General features: G+C 54.8%; 1 protein-coding gene across 4 annotated transcripts in view; it reads right to left on the bottom strand.

The window, feature by feature from the left end:
* STX3 (syntaxin 3) overlaps positions 1–18,208 on the bottom strand; it is a 42,085-nt gene extending 23,877 nt beyond the window's left edge. For 3 of the 4 annotated variants that reach the window (XM_061154363.1, XM_061154354.1, XM_061154343.1), the window contains exon 1: positions 18,080–18,208. In XM_061154363.1, coding sequence (XP_061010346.1) covers positions 18,080–18,109 — 30 coding nt within the window. In that variant the 5' untranslated portion in view covers positions 18,110–18,208. Of the gene's footprint in view, positions 1–2,210; positions 2,406–2,989; positions 3,273–18,079 lie in introns of those variants that run through there. The other variant, XM_061154374.1, reaches the window with a different exon arrangement.
* Between the last annotated feature and the right edge of the window lie 1,076 nt (positions 18,209–19,284).

Raw genomic sequence — 19,284 nt, 5'->3', positions numbered from 1 at the left:
CCAGAAAAGCCAAGAGCGCAGAGCGCGCGCTACGCAGCAGGACTGTATCTGCAGTGCGTGTCTCACACACGTGACCTTCAAACCTCAGAACAGCTCTGAGATGTAACAACCTCTCATGTACTCTGAGCTTAAATCCTAGCTCACCCCCAAAAATGTGTATATGTGTGTAGCTGAATCGCCGCTCTGCAGCAGAAATTAAAGCAACATTGTAATTCAACTACAGGGAGCTCAGCTGGTGAAGGATCCACCTGCAATGCAGGAGACCCCGGTTCGACTCCTGGGTGGGGAAGATCCGCTGGAGAAGGGATCGGCTGCCCACTCCAGTCTTCTTGGGCTTCCCTGGTGGCTCAGCTGGGAAAGAATCTGCCCGCAGTGCGAGAGACCCCAGTTCGATTCCTGGGTTGGGAAGATCCCCTAGAGAAGGGAAAGGGTACCCGCTCAAATATTCTGGTCTGGAGAATTCCATGGACTGTACAGTCCATGGGATCACAAAGAGTTAGACATAACTGCCTTTCAATTAAATAGAAAAAAAAGAAAAATACCAATCAATCAATCGAGTCCAGGTTTCCTCAGCTCTAAAGGGCTAATCATAACACCAGTTAAATCACAGGTTTGTTTACAAAATAAATGAGATAAAAAATACATAAATAAATGAGATGATGAATATGAAACACTTTCAGACAGTGCCTGGCATACTGTAAGTACTCAATAAACATTATGTTTTTTTTGGGGGGGGGTGGTAATGATGGTATTGGTGCTGTTATTATAACTTATTCCAGTTGGAGACCCTAAAACAGGTTAAGTAACTTGGCCAAAATCACACAGCTAAAGTGTTGGAGACAAGCAGATTCCAGCCCATCCTTTGGGTCTGGATCCCGTGTTTCTCACCTGTTCTCCACGATGTTCAGGTGCATGACCTACCCTACCAGGGACACATATTAGAACAGTCCCGATTCCTCCAAAGCACCAGCTTCAAAGCCTCACGGTGGGAGCAAACCTTTTCCTGTTTTCAGCAACTACCTATTGTAAACGAAGCAGCACCAGGAGCGCTCCCGGTCAGAGCTGCGTTCACAGGAAACAAGAAGCCCTCCCCGCCGCCTCCAGCACCCCGGCGACCCCAGCTTTCTGAACCTCATTCAACCACCTCTGCAGGACCGTGACGTGGCAGCGAAAGGAAGCGCCCCCATTCCCACCCGCCCAAGGGCCCGAGCGGCTTCTGCGTTCTCCCCAGACGTCCCCCCGGGCCGGGCTGCTGCGGTGCACACAACACCCCATCTCCAGGCACGGGGGAGAAGGGGCTGCCGGGGGTGGAGGCGGCGAGGGGGGTGAACCTCGATACCGGCTTCCCCACCCACTTCAGGGGCCTGGGGCCTCCTAAGACAAGACATGCCACTCTCAACACGGGACTCCATGGGGAGGCAAGGCTGCCAGGGCCCCCGTTCCCTCCCCAGCTGCCATCCCGGGAATGGGCTACGGCTGATGGAGTTCCCAGAACTTCCCCCGAAATCTGGGGCTCTCCAGCCTTCTGGGGAGCCGCCTTTGCCGACCCCCTCATCTCGGGCTTCCCTGAGAGCTCGGTCGGTAAAGAATCTGCCTGCAGTGAAAGAGACCCGGGTTCAGTCCCTGGGTGGGGAAGATCCCCTGGAGGAGGAAACGGAAACCCATTCCAGCATTCCTGCCTGAAAAAGCCCGTGAACAGAGGAGCCTGGTGGGCTGCAGTCCCTGGGGCCGCAGAGAGGCGGACACAGGTGCGGACCGAGCGCCCCCACCTCGTTCTCTGGCGTGCCTGCAGCCTTCAGCAACCCGAGGGTCACAGCTTCGTGCAAGGACGTGGACATCGAGGACGCCGCTCTGGCCCCACAAGCATCCTCCTGACACTTGGGACTGAGCTCATGAGAGTTCACTTCCCAGGATTAAAACTCCCAAAGCTTAGTGGGCCTGTGCCCAGGTAGGATGCTTCCTACCTAGAAAATCCCAGGCCCTATCCTGAAACCGAATTCATTCCTTAAGAGTTCAGTTAGGTACTATTAGGTATTTAGATATTGTTTGATCAGGTACTGTCACCTCCTTCAGTATTCTTTAAGATTTTGTGCTCAAGAAAAGGAAAATAAAGAAGGGGGAAATGCTCCCAAAATGGTCTAAGCGGGAAAAAAAAATGTCCCAAAACCTAACAGAGCACACGGGCCCCCTAAGATCTGGCTCCCACTCACATTTCTTTTTTTAATTGAAGGATAATTGTTTTACAGAATTTTGTTGTTCTCCGTCAAACCTCTACATCAATCTGCCGTAGGTATACATGTCTATCTACTCCATGACGCGTCTCTGGGCCAGGCACTGGGGACCCCAAAATGTTTCTGCACACACCACGCTTTCATCTCGCCGAACTGTCATCCGAGGACTTCTTCCTGAAACACATTTGTCCAGCTGGCAAAATTTCATTCAGCCTATAAAATTCAATCCCGAACAAACTTCTCTGTCTCCCTGATCTGACACTCCCCAATCCCCACCTCCTGCAAAATTTAAAACCTCCTTGAGCTCCCAGTGCATCCTGTGCAAACCCCCTTCAGTCCCACCCCACCCACCATTAATCACCCCTTCCCTACCGATCCTTCCCCACGGAACTGAACTCCCGGAGGGTCAGGGCTGCCTTGGGATTTGCCTAGAGAGGACACTTGGAGTGTATGCCTGCCCAGAACACCTTCCTTTGGGAAGGTACCTAACCTCCACCTTCCCCACATGATTCTGGGAAAGTTATCAGTCCCCACGCGGGCTCCCTGAGGATTCTGAATTGTAAAATGAACAGAACCAAATCGCCCTCTAGCAACACCCAACAGAGATGCTACCCTCATTTCCGCCTTCCCTAAGCCACTCCTCGGCTCAGAGCAAGCTCTACGGATCTTCCGCAGTATTCTTTCAACAGCACTGTTGCAATACTGCTTTTCACTTGTTTAGCCAGAAGCTTCTGTCACTTGCAATTAAAATGACTCACACTTGGACTTCCCTGGTGGTCCAGGGGTTAAGACTCTGCGCTCCCAACACAGCGGGCACGTGTTCAGTCCCTGGTCAGAGAAGATCTCGCAGGCCGCATGGCAAGGCCAAAGAGAAAAAAAAATGAAATGAAATGACTTGTGGTTCAGTTCAGTTCAGTCGCTCAGTCATGTCCGACTCTTTGCGACCCCATGAATCGCAGCACGCCAGGCCTCCCTGTCCATCACCAACTCCCGGAGTTTACTCAAACTCATGCCCATCGAGTCGGTGATGCCATCCAACCATCTCATCCTGTGTCATCCCCTTCTCCTCCTGCCCCCAATCCCTCCCAGCATCAAGGTCTTTTCCAATGAGTCAGCTCTTTGCATGAGGTAGCCAAAGTATTGGAGTTTCAGCTTCAACATCAGTCCTTCCAATGAACACCCAGGACTGATCTCCTTCAGGATGGACTGGTTGGATCTCCTTGCAGTCCAGGGGACTCTCAAGAGTCTTCTCCAACACCACAGTTCAAAAGCATCTTGTGGTGGTAGTAGTTTAATCGCTAAGCTGTGTCCAACTCTTGCAACCCCACAGACTGGCCCACCAGCCTCCTCTGCCCATGGAATTCTCCAGGCAAGGATACTGGAGCCGGTTGCCATTTCCTTGTCCGGGGGATCTGCCCAACCCAGGGATCGAACCCTTGGCTCCTGCGTTGCAGGCAGATTCTTTACGGCTGAGCCACCAGGGAAGCCCTGAAATGACTAGTACTTGTCGTTAATTAACCTATTCCAAACGTATAGCGGGCACGCACCACATGCTGAGAGGTAAGGAAAACTGAATCGATTGAGTTTAGAACCCCCACCGAGACCGGCAGCCTGGATCCACCCAGCAGTTTCTAAACCTTGAGATAAAATGCTGCTTTTACCAACTATCATCAATACCTGGGCCTCTCAGCGGACCCCAGGGGGCTCCATCTCCCAAGAAGGACCTCCAAGACCCTCGCTAGAAAACAGGAACCCGACCTTCCTGCAGGAAGGCGATTCAGTGCACCCCTGTTGAGACGCCCCTCTTTTGGAGGTGTTACAGAGACCCCCACTGGGGAAACACCCCAGGTTTGTGAATGCACACGTAACTCAAACATAGACACACAAGTGTGCCCACTCAGTTTCATTCAAACAGGCAAATGCGCTAAGGAAGTGAGGTGAGGCTGCATCATGGATGGACTCAGAGAAGTTTCTGGAAGCTGGGAACAACTATGTCCTGGAGCGTGGAGGCAGGCATGAGCCATCCGCCATGATACGCACGAGAGGCCTGGCCCTCGGACAGGGACTCCCCACCTGCTGGCTTTGAGCAGGCACCTCCAATGAGACGATGCCCGAACTGGGGAAAGAAGGAAGCCTTGGGTCACCCACAGCTGCGATTCAAGGCCTGTCATTTCACTTACCTGCGGTGAGGCCTCCAACAAGTTCTCTGACTGCTCTGAGTTTTTCTACTGCTAAGTGGTCATAACACCACACAGCCTGTGACTAAGAGGCTTGGAAGAGCTCACCCGTGGGAAGCTTCACACGGCACCCAGCAGCGCCTAGTGAGGGTCTGCTTCCCCACCACCCAATCTTCAGGACGTGCGGTCTAAACGGACAGCAAGCGCTCACATGAAGTCTCAGTCAAGGTCAGCTCTGCAGCAGCAGGACCGCCAGTCTGCAAGCGACTCCATCTCACGTTGGGCGTGCGTACGTGCGCAGTCGTGTCTGATTCTCTGTGACCCCGTGGACTGTAGCCCGCGAGGCTCCTCTGTCCGTGGGATTATCCAGGCGAGAGCACTGGAGTGGGCTGCGAGGCCCTTCTCCAGGGGATCTCCCCCACCCAGGGATCAAACCCGCATCTCCTGCAGGTTCGGAATCTTTACCACTGAGCCACCTGGGAAAGCCCCCCATGCTAGTCCCTGAGGCTCAGGGACTATTGATTTACTTGGCTCAACATCTCTGAGCCTCAATTTCCTTACCTACAAAACAGGAGCAACAGTGTCCACCAGGGCTTTTGTGAGGATTAAATAAGGCGATCGCTTTAAGGTCCTCACATGATGAACAGCACATGGCCGTTGTTCAGCCGCTCAGTCGTGTCTGACCCTTCGTGACCGCATGGACAGCAGCACGCCGGGCCTCTGTGTCCCTCACCATCTCCCACAGTTCATGTCCCCTGTATCAGTGATGCCATCCAGCCATCGCATCCTCTGATGCCCTCTTCTCCTTCTGCCCTCAATCTTTCCCAACATCAGGGACTTTTCCAGTGAGTCAGCTGTCTGCATCAGATGGCCAAGATACTGGTACATGGTAATGTCTCAATAAAGCAACTATACACAAGATCTAGCAAAGTCATTGCTACAGCTTTCATCTGGATCTAAGTACTCTTAAACAGGAAAGAACAAAAAAAAAAAGATACAGAACATTAGAGCTGAAAGTAACCCTGCAGATTCTATCATCAAATTCTCTCACTTAAGAGATGGGTAAACCAAAGCCCAAGACCAAATCATGAGTTATGGGAAGAGCCGGGAATAGAATCCAGGTTCCTTGACTCCCATCTGCCCAGGACGGGAAGTTTTTCCTACAATTCTTCCCACTGCAGCGAGCTGCCCCCAGTGGCATCGGGGTTTCCCTGAGAACAGATCCGCCCGATCCTGGGCGGGGGTCCTTCCCTTCAGACACATGGGTGCTCTCACAGGGGCCTCGGGGCCTCGGGAGCCCCAGGGCCAGCAAAGCACGTGATGCGCCTTATCTCCGGCCAGCAGGACTGCGCACCGCCCTGAAGGGCACCGGGGCATCTTTATCGAGGCGTGTGGCAACAGGAACGTTACAGCAGCTGCAACAGCTGAGAAAGCCTGCCAGCACCACGCGCCCGCCACCTGCTTCCTCTTCCCGGACTCCTGCCCCTCGCCTGCCAGGAGACACGCCGTGCCTCAGCCGCACGGGGCTCACCTCCGTCCCCCACCCCTCGCTCCCCGCGCCCCTGAGGACGGCAGGGCCATGCCGCCCTCTCTGCACACAGTGGGAGGGGCACACAGACCCAGGACTCAGCGCAACATGCAATCCCACTACCTGCCTGACCGCGTCTCAGCCGCCTTCTCTGTGGGCTCAGCCTGCGGGCCCCCATCACCGGCTCCTCTCAGAGGATCGTTTCTCACCCGAACAGCCCGTGTCAGTTCAGTCGCTCAGGCGTGTCCGTCTCTGCCACCCCGTGGACTGGACCGTAGCTCGCCGGGCTCCTCTGTCCATGGGATTTTCACGCAAGGACACTGGAGAGGGTTGCCATGGCCTTCTCCAGGGGCTCTTCCCGACCCAGGGATCGAACCCGCGTCTCCTGCTTGGTGGGTTTGCCGCCTGAGGAGCCCCTGGGAGGTGCTAGGTGGCCACCACCCTCTGGCTGAAAGCGGGGCTAGGACAGGGCGCTGTGGGGGCCTCGGGCCGGCGCTGGTCCCCACTAAGCCTCGGTTTTCTCACCAAGCTAAGGAGCTTAGCTTTCCAATGCAACTCTGGGGACCCCCAGGAGATCTCGGGGATGCCTCAGAAACCCCCCAGGGAATTCGGGGCGGGCAGAGTCAAGCCTGCATCCCCTCTTCCACCTGCAGAGCTCCACCTTCATCTGCTTTTTACACTGAGGTTGAATACATGATTTCACTTTCAGAACGAGGCCTCTTGCCAAGAGAGAAAAAGGAAGGAAGAGAGAGAGAAGGAGAGAAAGAGGCATGCTTAGCCAGCAGGAACCCCACCAGAGCACGTGAATGGAGCCTTCTAGAGAAAAGGGAAAGAACAGGGGTCCCCTCCCTCCTTTCCGAGGCAAAGCATGGCTGAGTGCACATCCAAATCATCAGCAATTCCTGAAGGGTCCTTACAAGTCAGGGCGTCAAGGGGGAAGGGACAAAGAGACGGGGGAAAGGCCACCCCAAGGGCAGAGCTCTCTGCTTATGGGCTCTCTGATGCCCCTCCCGCGGTTGGTGTCAGGCCTAGGGAGACTCAGCAGCCCTCGGGAAAGGTTCGGGGTGAAGGAGATGACAACAGAAAGGGGGGAACCAGCAGCCTGGCCTGGGGAGGCGCGTCTGGGCCCGATGTCCCCGCTGGGAAAGGACCGTGGTCGGCGGGCCAGGCCCTCCGGCTGCTTCCTCCTCTCCACGTGGAAAGAGCTCTGTGCTTGGGAGACTCCTGTTTATAGACCCAGATCTTCACCCACTGAATCTGGTTCAAAGAGACAAGGACGTGGGATTCTCCTTGTCCCTAATGCCTGCCTCCCGCCCAGCCTCCTTTCCAGGATGAGGGGTTGTGGATTGTCAAGGACAAATACCATCACATCCAAGGCCTCCAAACACACACACACACACCCCTGCCTGGGCCCAGCATCTGGTTTTTCCAGTCTCTCTTCTCCAATAGAGAAGAGAGAAAGTCTGAGTAAGTGTCAGCTCTCAGCAGGCACTCAGGGCTCTCTGTTCCCCATCTGAGAGCCAGAGGGACCTTCATCAACGCCCCTTCGCCCTCCTAAACCGAAACCCTCCCGGGGGGGACGTTCCCCTTTCTGCCTCTTCCTAACACCCTGCCCGATGAATCAAGAGGAAACGAAGCGGCATCCTGGGTGAGCCTCACGCGCTCACTTTCAAGACGTGGTTCTGGCTGAAAAGTCTGAGGCAAGAACTGGCCCCATTTGGAAATGAAGACGTTGAGGAGTAAACTCAACACCAGATTAGCCCAAGGCCACCAAGTCCCTAGACAACTGAACAAGCCCCAAAGCCCCAGCTGGCCGAGCTCCAGGCGTTCCACCGTCACGACGATAAGAAGGGTATTTTATTGCAGGCACTCTCATGGTTTCAAAGATAATATTTGCTTCTCACGGCAGCCCCAGGAGGGACACGGATGACACCCCTTTACAGCTGAGATGACTACTTCATGTGGTTAAATGGCTCGTCCCAGGTGACCCCGCTGATAAGGAGCAGTTAGGGCTCAAATGCAGGGCTGCGGAAGCCAGGGCTACCGGCTCTCATCCTCCACACTGTCTGAAGACGCCCTCCCCAGGCCAGCTCAGAAACACACCTGCACTTACTTCAGGGACGCTGCAACGTCGATGAAACTGAACTGGACTCATCTGCGTGCAGGAATGAGAAAGATTCCAGTGTCGGGACTTCCCTCGTGATCCAGTGGCTAAGACGCTCAGCTCCCAGCACTGGGGGCTCGGGTCCGATCCCCGGTCAGGGAGCCAGACCCCACAAGCCGCAACTGAGAATTCACACGCCACGTTAAAAGATCCCACCTGCCGCAACTAAGGCCTGGGGCAGCCAAATAGATAGTGTTTTTAATTTTTTAAAGAAACACACCAGTGTACATAAGCCCACAGACGTGCGGGTTTGCAGAGATGCAGATGACTGCCTCGCCAAAGACTCAGCTGTGTGACCTTGAGCGAGTGGCCTAACCTCCCCGAGACTCAGCTCCCCGCGTGCGGCAGGAGTATCTGCCGGAGCTGCTGTGAGGATTAAACCAGTGAATGCATGTGAAGCATTCAGAGCGAGGCGGGTACAGATTAAACTCCCAAGACTATCAGTTTTCTCCAACATGAGTTTCTGCTAAAGAGGCAACCCTAACGCCAATTCTCAGAAGGTGACAGCAGGTCCCTTAGAATGGACTGATATTCATTTGAATGAAGTCATCTCTCTACATGTGCATTTAAAGAACAGAGCTCTCTGTAAATTTTGCTTCTGCTAATTCTCAAAAATGTTGACCCTTACTACTCGTCACTCATTTCTAAACAGTTGTCATTTCCACTTTGGTTTCTTTTGAACCCATGAGTTATTTAGAAAAGTAAGTAAACTTTCTAAATCAGTTCAGTTCAGTCGCTCAGTCGTGGCTGACTCTTTGCGACCCCATGGACTGAAGCACGCCAGGCCTCCCTGTCCATCACCAACTCCCAGAGTTTAATCAAACTCATGTCCATTGAGTCAGTGATGCCATCCAGCCATCTCATCCTCTGCCGTCCCCTTCTCCTCCTGCCCCCAATCCCTCCCAGCATCAGGGTCTTTTCCAATGAGTCAGTTCCTTCTAAATACATTAAGAATTTAAATCTTCAAAGTGGGTAAACCTAAGGAGAGCTATTATTGCATAATTAATTCCTAACTTTATTATATTGTCATCAGGGAACAAGTCCAATGTGACTTGATATTTTGTAGAACTTAGCATTTTATTTGTGTGTTAGCACATGATCAGTATTTTTTAATCGTCCGTGAAGCTTGAAAAGATCCTGCACTCCATTTGTTGGACACAAAAATCATCAAGGCTTCACCCGCACCTGCTGCATTCATTCCTCTGCTTTTGTTGGGCAGGACTTGAGCAAGATATAGAGCAGGAGTAGTGAAGAGAGATGGAAGTTCATCTAAAGAGAGGAAGGAGGAAAAACAAAAACACCGTGCGGGCAGACGTCATCTATACAGTAACCTGTGATCAGGGAAGTTAATTCACCCAGAACCACACGGTAATAAGGAACAGATGGGCCCCTGCGTGGTCCAACCCCTGGGTCACAGTGGATTATTTCAGACAAAGATCTGGTGTCTCAAAACCAAGGGCCTCGCCCACACGTTCTTCTCATTCACCACAAGGTCCCATCCGGAGTCACAGATCCATCTGTCCACTCACTCAGCCAGCGGTATTTGCTGAACATCTCATCTCCCAACAGCACACACCAGGCTGGGCACCCTGCCCTCCCCAAGCCTCACGGTCTCAGACGGGAGGCACCCGGGCCGCTCCGTCACCGCGTGGGGGAGATGACAGTCCAAGGAACCAAACGCCCAGGCAAGGACGGGGCGGAGCCTGGGAAGGTGAAGCATCGGAAAGGCTGGCAAGATGACTCCTGGGGAAACTGCAAAGGATGCCTGCGGGAAGGCATCTGGGGAGGGAAGGCCACACCTTCTTCCTGCTGGTCCTCTCACCCCAGGAGCATTCAGGGAGATTCAAAGGTGAACCTCGGCTTCCTCTCCCCGACCCCAGGCTTCTCCACACCTCCCTGGCTTCCTCCCCTGCTCCCAGCCCCATCAGCGCCCCACACCCCTCAGCATCCAGCTGCCAAGGATACTGGAAAGAGGAGGGAGCCTACACTGCCTGCCTCCCTCAGCCTCAGCCTCCCCCCAACCTGCTTTCAGCCTCTGTCCCCCAAGGCCCTCCCCCTCAGGATGCTCCGGGCGCGGCACACCAAAGGCTGTGAAAGTCGCTCAGTCGTGTCAACCCTGTGCCACCCCATGGATAGTCCACGGGATTCTCCAGGCCAGAACACTGGAGTGGGCAGCCCTGCCCTCCTCCGGGGGATCTTCCCCACCCAGGGCTCCCACATCGCAGGCGGATTCTTCACCGGCTGAGCCACCAGGGACGCCCAGGAATGCTCGCAGTTACTGAGCGCCCACCGCGAGGAGGACTCTAACACGGGCCTGGACTTCCCTGCTGGTTCCGTAGATAAGACTCTGCACGTCCAGCGCAGGGGCTGCGGGTTCGATCCCTGGGCAGGGAAGTAAGATCCCGCAGGCCACAGTGTGTGGTCAAAAAATAAATAAATAAAAATAAGACCAGAACCTAAGACATGGGTCTTAAATTTACCAAGGCGTTTAATCTCTGCAAGAATCTTCTGGGGCCCTCTCCACCTTACAGGTGAGAAAACCAAAGCATAAAGATGCCAGGCAGCCTCCCCAGACCCTGAAGGCTGAGTGCCAGAGCTGGGAGGAGAGCGGGTCGCTGGACGCAGATCCCTGAGGTCCGTGACCCTGGAGCGATGCGTCCGAACAGCACCTGCCACCCCCAACCACAGCATGCAGCCCTGGTCCCCCAGAAACACACGTCCAAGGCACTGACACAGAGGCTGTACCAACGAGGTCGTGATGGATGAAAAGACTGAGAAACGGTCACAGCTCCGAGACGCCAAGGAAACGGGGAGCCCAACGCACTGTGCCATCCTGGGTGGGACCCCAGGCCAGAGACAGGACCACCTGTGGGAAAACGAGTGGGATCCACACAAAGTCTGGAGTTGAGTGACTCGCGCTGTTCCAAGGTCACTTTCTCCGTTTAGACACACGTCCCATCACAACCTAAGACGCTAACAATGGAGGAAGCCTGGCCGGCGGGGACTCTCTGCACTCTGTGCAACCCTTCTGTCAGTCTAAAATTAGTCCAGCATAAAACACGCATTTCCACAAAAAGCAATCCCGCTGCCATCCTGCGGGTTCCCTGACCCAGGCAGTTAAACAAACCCAGACAGCATACGCTCCACTGATCTCTTTAGGTGGGAGGTGAGCCTCACCCAAGTGTCCACACACAGACAGAGGAACGTTGCCATGGAAATGGCCCAGCCAGGAAACAGGCTGACCCAACAGCAGAGAGGGAAGGAAGTTGCAAAGAGGCCTGATATAAAACGCTGGAGATAAGGCTCCCTCGGGACTGCCGAGCCTCCCAGCAACTTCATCTGCTGTGGCAGCTCAGTCACTCAGTCATGTCCAGTGCTTTGCGACCCACGGACTGCAGCCCACCAGACCTCCCTGTCCATCAGCAACTCCCATAGTTTACCCAAACTCATGTGCATTGAGTCGGTGATGCCATCCAACCATCTCATCCTCTGTCATCCCCTTCTCCTCCTGCCTTCAATCTTTCCCAGCATCAGGGTCTTTTCCAATGAGTCAGCTCTTTGCATCAAGTGGCCAAAGTATTGGAGTTTCAGCTTCAGCATCAGTCCTTAAAGTGAATATTCAGGGTTGATTTCCTTTAGGATGGACTGGTTGGATCTCCTTGTAGTCCAAGGGACACTCAAGAGTCTCATCCAGCAGAAGAGTTTGAAAGCATGAATTCTTCGATGCTCAGCCTTCCTTATGGTCTAACTCATATTCATACATGACTACTGGAAAAACCACAGGTTTACAGCTTCCTGGGCTGTGGGAGTGTGGTCTGGACTCACAGAGGACTTCGCTGGCAGGCAGCTTCTAAAACAGTGGCTGCTTTTACATATCAACAGAAACAAAGTTTGTGGAGGCTCCAGGAAGGCCTACTGAATGCTGTCAGCTCAGATCTGGAACGTGCCCTGCGGCGATGACACTGGAACTGAGCCTTCAGGGATGTGTAAGATGTTCCAGGGGAGGAAGGAGGTGGCTGTATTCTCACCGTGATACCCACATCCTCTCCCTCGTGGTCTTCCTTAAAGGGGACAACCCTCCATGAGGAGCAGGGCTGGAAGTTCAGGTCCAGGTAGGAGCCTTGGAACTCACCCATCCTCATCCTTAAAGGTGGAACCAGCGACCTCTGGCTTTATTAGCACTTCAGGTGGGTCAAGTTTCACTAACCCAGAGGGGATGGAGCTGGAAGAGTAAGTCCCCATGAAGAATAAGGAGTGTGTAAGGGCCAAGATGTTATTGATCAGTCGACAGACAAGGGTGTACCATGCGGAAGGGTACGGGGTCCCACCTGCCACGGTGTCAAGGGGCAAACAGTACAGTTGGGGAGGCGGTCAATGACAGTGTGACAGATAAACAAGGAGGGCGTGCTCAAGTCTTGATCTCACCCCTCGGATCTCAAGCCAATCTGAGCTTCAATTCCCTCACCTGTAAGATGGGAATACTATATAATGCCACCTTGCCTTGCAGGGTGGAGAAGATTAGACACACACACGTCCTTTCCAACAGTAAGCGGCAGCTCGATCAATGACCATTGCTACTACATTGATACGGTGAGGGGACACCAACAAGTCACAGGCCCGTGGATCTGAGAGACAGCAGGACTTAGGAGACCAGAGAGTCCAGCTCATAAAAGACAGCGGGAAGGTGCTTTCAAGCTCACGCCACGGTAAGGGGGAAGAAAGGAAAGAAAAAACCCGCTGACAATAGAAGAGAAATATTTTGCTCTGAAGCAACGTGCAACCCATGAGGGCTGCTGGCAGGCAGAGGGGCAGGCCCCAGGCTGTGTTTCGGGAGTATTACCGGTAAGGAGCAAGCCTGGGAAGACAGGCAGGAATTGTGCCAAAAGGGGAAGGCAGCCCTGAAATGAAGGTAGACAGCGTGTCTCCCCCGGCTCCACCCACGGGACTAAAAATAGAACTAATCGCCTTCCTCCAGCCCCGCATTCTCTCTCTGACCTCTGGCTGCTGGGTCTGTAATCCCTCGCAATCCCTGTCACTCCTGCCTCAGCTCCACCACCGTCTGCTCACCCCGGACAATGCTCCCAACCTGGGACCAGCTCTCCCAACCCTGGACCAGCTCTCCCAACCCTGGACCAGCTCTCCCAACCCTGGACCAGCTCTCCCAACCCCGGGCCAGCGCTCCCAACCCCGGGCCAGTGCTCCCAACCCCGGGCCAGCTCTCTCGGGGAGCGAATCCGGCCAGGGAGACAGGGAGGCAGGAAGGAACCACGGCCATTAGAAACTTCAAAGGGGAAGCACGGCCCCTGTTCTGATGGCTGTGACCACACTCCTGGGGAACTCGTGTGGGGAACCTCTAAATGCGGAAGGAGGCCAGGGACGAGCCCTGCAGGACACAAGAGCAAACAGAGAGAGTGAATAAGTCGGTCTGGTCTTTAGCACCTCAGGAGTCGATTTCATTAGCACATCCTTATTGGCTCTCTGTGGAGGATCCGGTAAACCCCAAGAAGTTTCCAGCTCTCTGGGCACGTGTCCAAAGTCCACGACCTCCATTCCACACGTGGCTGCCTCTCTGTGAGCATGACCAACTCTCACGTCGCAGCTGTTCAGTCTCTCCGTCGTGTCCGACTTTTTCCGACCCCATGGACCGCAGCACGCCAGGCCTCCCTGTCCATCACCAACTCCAGGAGCTTACTCAAACTCATGTCCATCGATTGGTGATGCCATCCAACCATCTCATCCTCTGTCGTCCCCTTCTCCTCCCACCTTCAATCTTTCTCAGCATCAGGGTCTTTTCAAATGAGTCAGTTCTTCACAGCAGCTGGCCAAAGTATTGGAGTTTCAGCTTCAACATCAGTCCTTCCTATGAACATTCAGGGTTGATTTCCTTTAGGATTGACAGGTTTGATCTCCTTGCAGTCCTAGGGACTCTCAAGAGTCTTCTCCAACACCACAGTTCAAAAGCATCAATTCTTCAGCACTCAGCCTTCCATGTGGTCTAACTCTCACATATGACTACTGGAAAAACCATAGCTTTAACTATAAGAACTTTTGTCGGCAAAGTGATGTCTGCTTTTTAATATGCTCTGTAGGTTGGTCATAGCTTATCTTCCAAGGAGAGAGCATCTTTAAAGTTCATGGCTGCAGTCACTGTCCACAGTGATTTTGGAGCCCAGGAAAATAAAGTCTGCCACTGTTTCCATTTGATGCTGGAGGCTCGCCTTTCATGGACCATATTCCTTTGTTTTCCCTACATGACCACGTGTTCTTTCAGACCAGGACTTTGTATAAGAACTCTGCCTAGAATTCCCTGGCGGCCCAGGGGTTAAGACCTGGTGCTTTCACTGCTGTGACCTGGGTTCGATCCCTGGTTGGGGATCTATTATTCATAAGATCCCAAACGCCTTGTAGCATGGCCAAAAATAAAAATAAAAAACTCTACATCTCAGGATGCCCAGCAGTTCACGAGGCAGGCAGAGGTTAAAAGGCACCAAACGTGGTGTCTCCATGAAGCCCAGAGGGAGGATGGGTGAGAAATTCCAGGATCTTTGCCTTTCTACTAAGGAGCCTCTCCAGCCTCTGACGAGTAGATTTTAGTCTCAACAAGGACCCGAGCAGAAGCATCACTTCTTCTGGGAAGAGCCCCGAGGCCCTACAGCCCCAGAGCCAGGGACTGGCCCACAGGGTCTTCCAGGAGCTCTTTCTGCCCCAAGGAGGGGATCGTCGGTCTGTTCCTCGGGTGCCCCCCTCGCTGTGATCCCCAAGGCCCAGCAGTATGTGCTGTCAGCATCAATTCCCACCCCCGCCCCAGCACCTCTGGGAGGGTGGGGACAGAGAAGGTGCTGGCTGAACACTGGCTGAGTGAAACCAGGCCGGGCAAGAGGCTGCGGGACGGGAAGGGTCTGGACTCAGCAGATCCAAAGTTCAGCGGCGGAGACCTCGGCAGGAACCGCCTGGAGAGACAGGCTGGGCGTGGGCACCACAGCTCCCGGCCATCCTGACGTCACCAAAGGGCAGGCTTCTGGGCCGAGCCAGCAGGGAGGAGAAGGGCAAGAGGCGGATGAGTTGCAGCCGGTGACTGCGGCAGCAGGAAGGGGGCACCCTTCAGGGACGGTGCTGCTCCCAGCCCGTCCGTTTAGGGAACTAGAGTTGACTGAGGTGGGTGATTATCAGGGATTATCTCATTTCACCCTCAGTGACCCTGAGGGGAGGGTGCAGTGATCCAATTTACACCAACTCTGAGACCTTGGTTCCAGAGTGCTTGGAACAGGCTCCCAGTGAAGCACTTTTAGAAACACACACCCTCAGGGCTGATGGAGACTTTGAACCTCCTCCTGGGCTGCCCACCTCTCCAAGAGGGCTCAAATTCCTACAACAGTCAACATCCCACCAAGCCTCTCTCCCAGGTCCCACCAGCCTGGCCCCGCCTTGGGCAGCTCTGACTATCACAAGGAGAGAAGCCCGGAACCACGGAGGGAGAGGGGCCGCCGCTCAGGCAGCCACGGGAGAGCTCCAGCAGCAGCAAAGGCCCAGCACAGTCAGTCAATAAGCAACTAAATGAAAAAAAAAAAAAGTGCTTTCTAGGGTCATCACGTCTGCCCATCAGCCTCCAGGCCTCACTGTTCTCCTTCCACCTACAGGAGCAGCACTAACGCCCCGCACAGGACGCGCTTCCGCTGTCTGGGGGCAGTTCACGCTCCGCTGGCCCCAGGGTTTAGAAAGATCCCCGCAGACAGAGATCGCTCTGCCGCTCAGGGTGAAACTGGCTTTGAGCAGGTTAGCAAAGCATGACAAAAGGAATCAGAGAGCGAAGATGGTAACAGTGTTGCAGTGAAGTTGCTCTCTCTCTCTCTCTTCCAGGGGCGGGGGCGGGGGGGTGGGGTGGGGCTGGCTCGGGGAGGTGAGCTAGAAGCCAAAACCCACCTAAACCTTAACAAAGGTCTTCAAGGAAAGCGTTAGTGTTGCTGGAAGGGACTTGGAGACCCACCGAACTCCCTGTTCCAAAGCGGGGTGAGAGGAGCAGCGAGGCGCAGTGACACTGAGGAGCAGCTCGCAGGCAGCAAGCCACAGCCAGAACCTCCTGACCCGAGCCGGTCCCCGCTGCATGGCGCGTCATCCATCTCCCCGCTCCAGGAGGCCGCGCCCCCAGCCTCACCGCTCCGTCTACAGTCTCCCTTCCACCGCGCTCCCGGGAGGAAACCGGGGAGACGCAGCATTGGCGCCATTTTACAGACGGTAACACTGAGGCTCGGAGAACCGATGGGACTTGCTGGGGTTCCCCCAACAATCTGAATTCCTACTTGGGCCTCAGAGCTCAGCTGAGGCTCTCTGCTGTCTGCTGAAACGGCATCTCGCCCTGGAGATGGACTTCCTCACTTAAGGAAGGGCACTGCCTCCCCTGCTGACCAGCTCTGCACCGCGCCATGCCCGCCCGCTGTGCTGGACCGGCGGGTCTTCCACACCAGGCTCTGCTTTGCTCTCTGCCTCCGGGAGAGGTCAGGAGCCTGCCTCCTCCCTGGATCGGGCTCCCGTCCGCCCCGTGACCCGGGGCATCCGTCCTTCCCAGGCTGAGCTCTAGTCTCCTCCTCTTTACAAACAGAGGCAGCCGCTTCTGCTCCGTCATTTCAGGGATGTTTGGAGGCAGCAGGGAGGCTGACTCCCACCACCAGTGACCGTCCCCTGGCCTTGGTCACATCCCTTCCCCTGCCTCCAACGCAGTCCTACTACGAGCCGGTGAAAGGGTCGGGAAGGTCCCAGCTCAGACAAGGGCGGGGAAGGAAAACAACTGTGACATCAGCCCAGCACTCCTTCACGCTTGCCCAAGGCTTCATTTTTCCGAAGAGATTTTACAGTGACTAGTGTGAGATTCACCAGGCTTAGTCCTGGGTGCGCCACGCACCATACAAAGGGCTGTGCGTGCTCTCTTGGGTTTAGTCCTGAGGACTACCCATTTTACAGATGACAAAACTTAGGCTCCAAGGTCACGGGCACAGCTGGTAAGCAGTGGAGCGGGGAGGCAACCCCAGCTCTATCCAGACCCCTGTTGCTCGGACTTCAGTTGCGCGTTATCACCTGGAGAGATTTATGGATAATCAGATTCTGATTCCCTTGCTCTGGAGGGAGGCCTAAGCGGCCGCGCCTCTGACAAGCTCCCAAGTAGATGGGACGACGTTGCATCAGGGGCTAGATCTTAAACTCCCCTAAGACAGAGCCTGAGTGACCCAATCCCCAGGGCTGAGCACTGGGTTTGCCCCATAGAGAACACTCAGTAATTATTTATTCAATGAGTCAATGAATATTGCACGTAAATACCCATGCTTTACCCCTTCTCTATACTAAGCCCGATTACATCATCCGATCTCAACACAAATCTCTAGGGTACCATTAACCTTCCTTCGACAGATAAGGAAACAAGTTCAAAACAGTAGGTTGCCTAAGGTTTCACCGATTTTACGCAGCAGGGCTGGAAGCGGACTCCCTTCAGATCCTTGGGCCCGATCACAGCCGTCCCAAGGATGGGGGGCGCGGGAGGGGGGGGGGTATTAATAATTACAGACAGCTGGATGCCGAGGCGCTGAACATCCGCTGGACCAGATCAGCTCACGGTCAGGCGGTCGCCCACGGGAGCTGCTCTCTCGAGGGCGAGGGCAGCGGGCTCAGCGCCCCCCAAGGCGAGAGAGACTAGGGGGCGCCCGGAGGAGGCGGGTCCGGGCGCAGCGCCCGGCAGCGGCGGGCAGGCGGTGCGCGCCCCCGACCTTCACCGGGAGTCCCTCTGAACGCCCCCGCGGACCCCAGCTCTCGACAGACGCCGTCCAGCCGTGTGTGGGCGGGGGGGGGGGGGGGGGGGGGGTTCCAGGGAGAGCGCAGCCTGGCGACGCATCGGCGGCAGGCGACCCGGGGACGGGGGCTCCGTGCGTCCGGCTCGGGGAGTGCAGGCCTGGACCCGGGCCGGGAGAAAGACCCCGCCCGCCCCCGGACTCACGGCCTTCAGCTGCTCCAGCCGGTCCTTCATCCTGGCGCCGGGGCCGGGGCCCAGGTGAGCGGCCGGAAGAGGCGGCGGCCGGGCGAAGAGGAGCGTCCGCGGCCCCGCGAGGCCCGACCGCGCTCCCGACGCGGCTCCGGGGGCGCGGCTCCGACCGGCGGCCCGCCCTCACCTGGGCCGCGCCCCGCCCTTAAAGGGCCCGCGCCCGGGCCGAGGGGCGGGCCCGCCTGGTGCAGGCGCCCAGTCGTGTCCGACTCTCTGCGACCGCTTGGACTGCAGCACGCGGGGCCTCCCTGTCCGTCACCAACTCCCGCAGTTTGCCCAAACTCATGTCCGTTGAGTCGGTGATGCCATCCAACCATCTCCTCCTCTGTCGTCCCCTTCTCCTCCTGCCTTCAATCTTTCCCAGCATCAGGGTCTTTTCAAATGAGTCAGTTCTTCACATAAAGTGGCCAAAGTATTGGAGTTTCAGCTTTCAACACCAGTCCTTCCAATGAACATTCAGGACTGATCTCCTTTAGGATGGACTGGTTGGATCTCCTTGCAGTCCAAGGGACTCTCAAGAGTCTGTTCCAACACCACAGTTCAAAAGCATCAGTTCTTCACTGCTCAGCTTTCTTTATAGACCAACTCTCACATCCATACATGACCACTGGAAAAACCATAGCCTTGACTAGATGGACCTTTGTTGGCAAAGTAATGTCTCTGCTTTTTAATATGCTGTCTAAATTGGTCATAACTTTCCTTCCAAGGAGTAAGCGTCTTTTAATTTCATGGCTGCGATCACCATCTGCAGTGATTTTGGAGCCCCAAAAAATAAAGTCAGCCACTGTTTCCACTGTTTCGCCATCTATTTGCCAAGAAGTGATGGGACCGGATGCCATGATCTTAGTTTTCTGAATGTTGAGTTTTAAGCCAACTTTTTCACTCTCCTCTTTCACTTTCATCAAGAGGCTCTTTAGTTCTTCTTCACTTTCTGCCGTAAGGGTGGTGTCACCTGCATATCTGAGATTATTGATATTTCTCCTGGCAACCTTGATTCCAGTTTGTGCTTCATCCAGCCCGGCATTTCTCATGAGGTACTCTGCATAGAAGTTAAATAAGCAGGGTGACAATATACAGCCTTGACATACTCCTTTCCCAATTTGGAACCAGTTGTTTTTCCATGTCCAGTTCTAATAGTTGCTTCCTGACCTGCATACAGA

Source organism: Dama dama, chromosome 1, assembly GCF_033118175.1.
Source record: "Dama dama isolate Ldn47 chromosome 1, ASM3311817v1, whole genome shotgun sequence".
NCBI lineage: Eukaryota > Metazoa > Chordata > Mammalia > Artiodactyla > Cervidae > Dama > Dama dama.
Note: the sequence above shows the minus strand (reverse complement) of the source record. Positions and strands in the feature narration are given on the sequence as shown.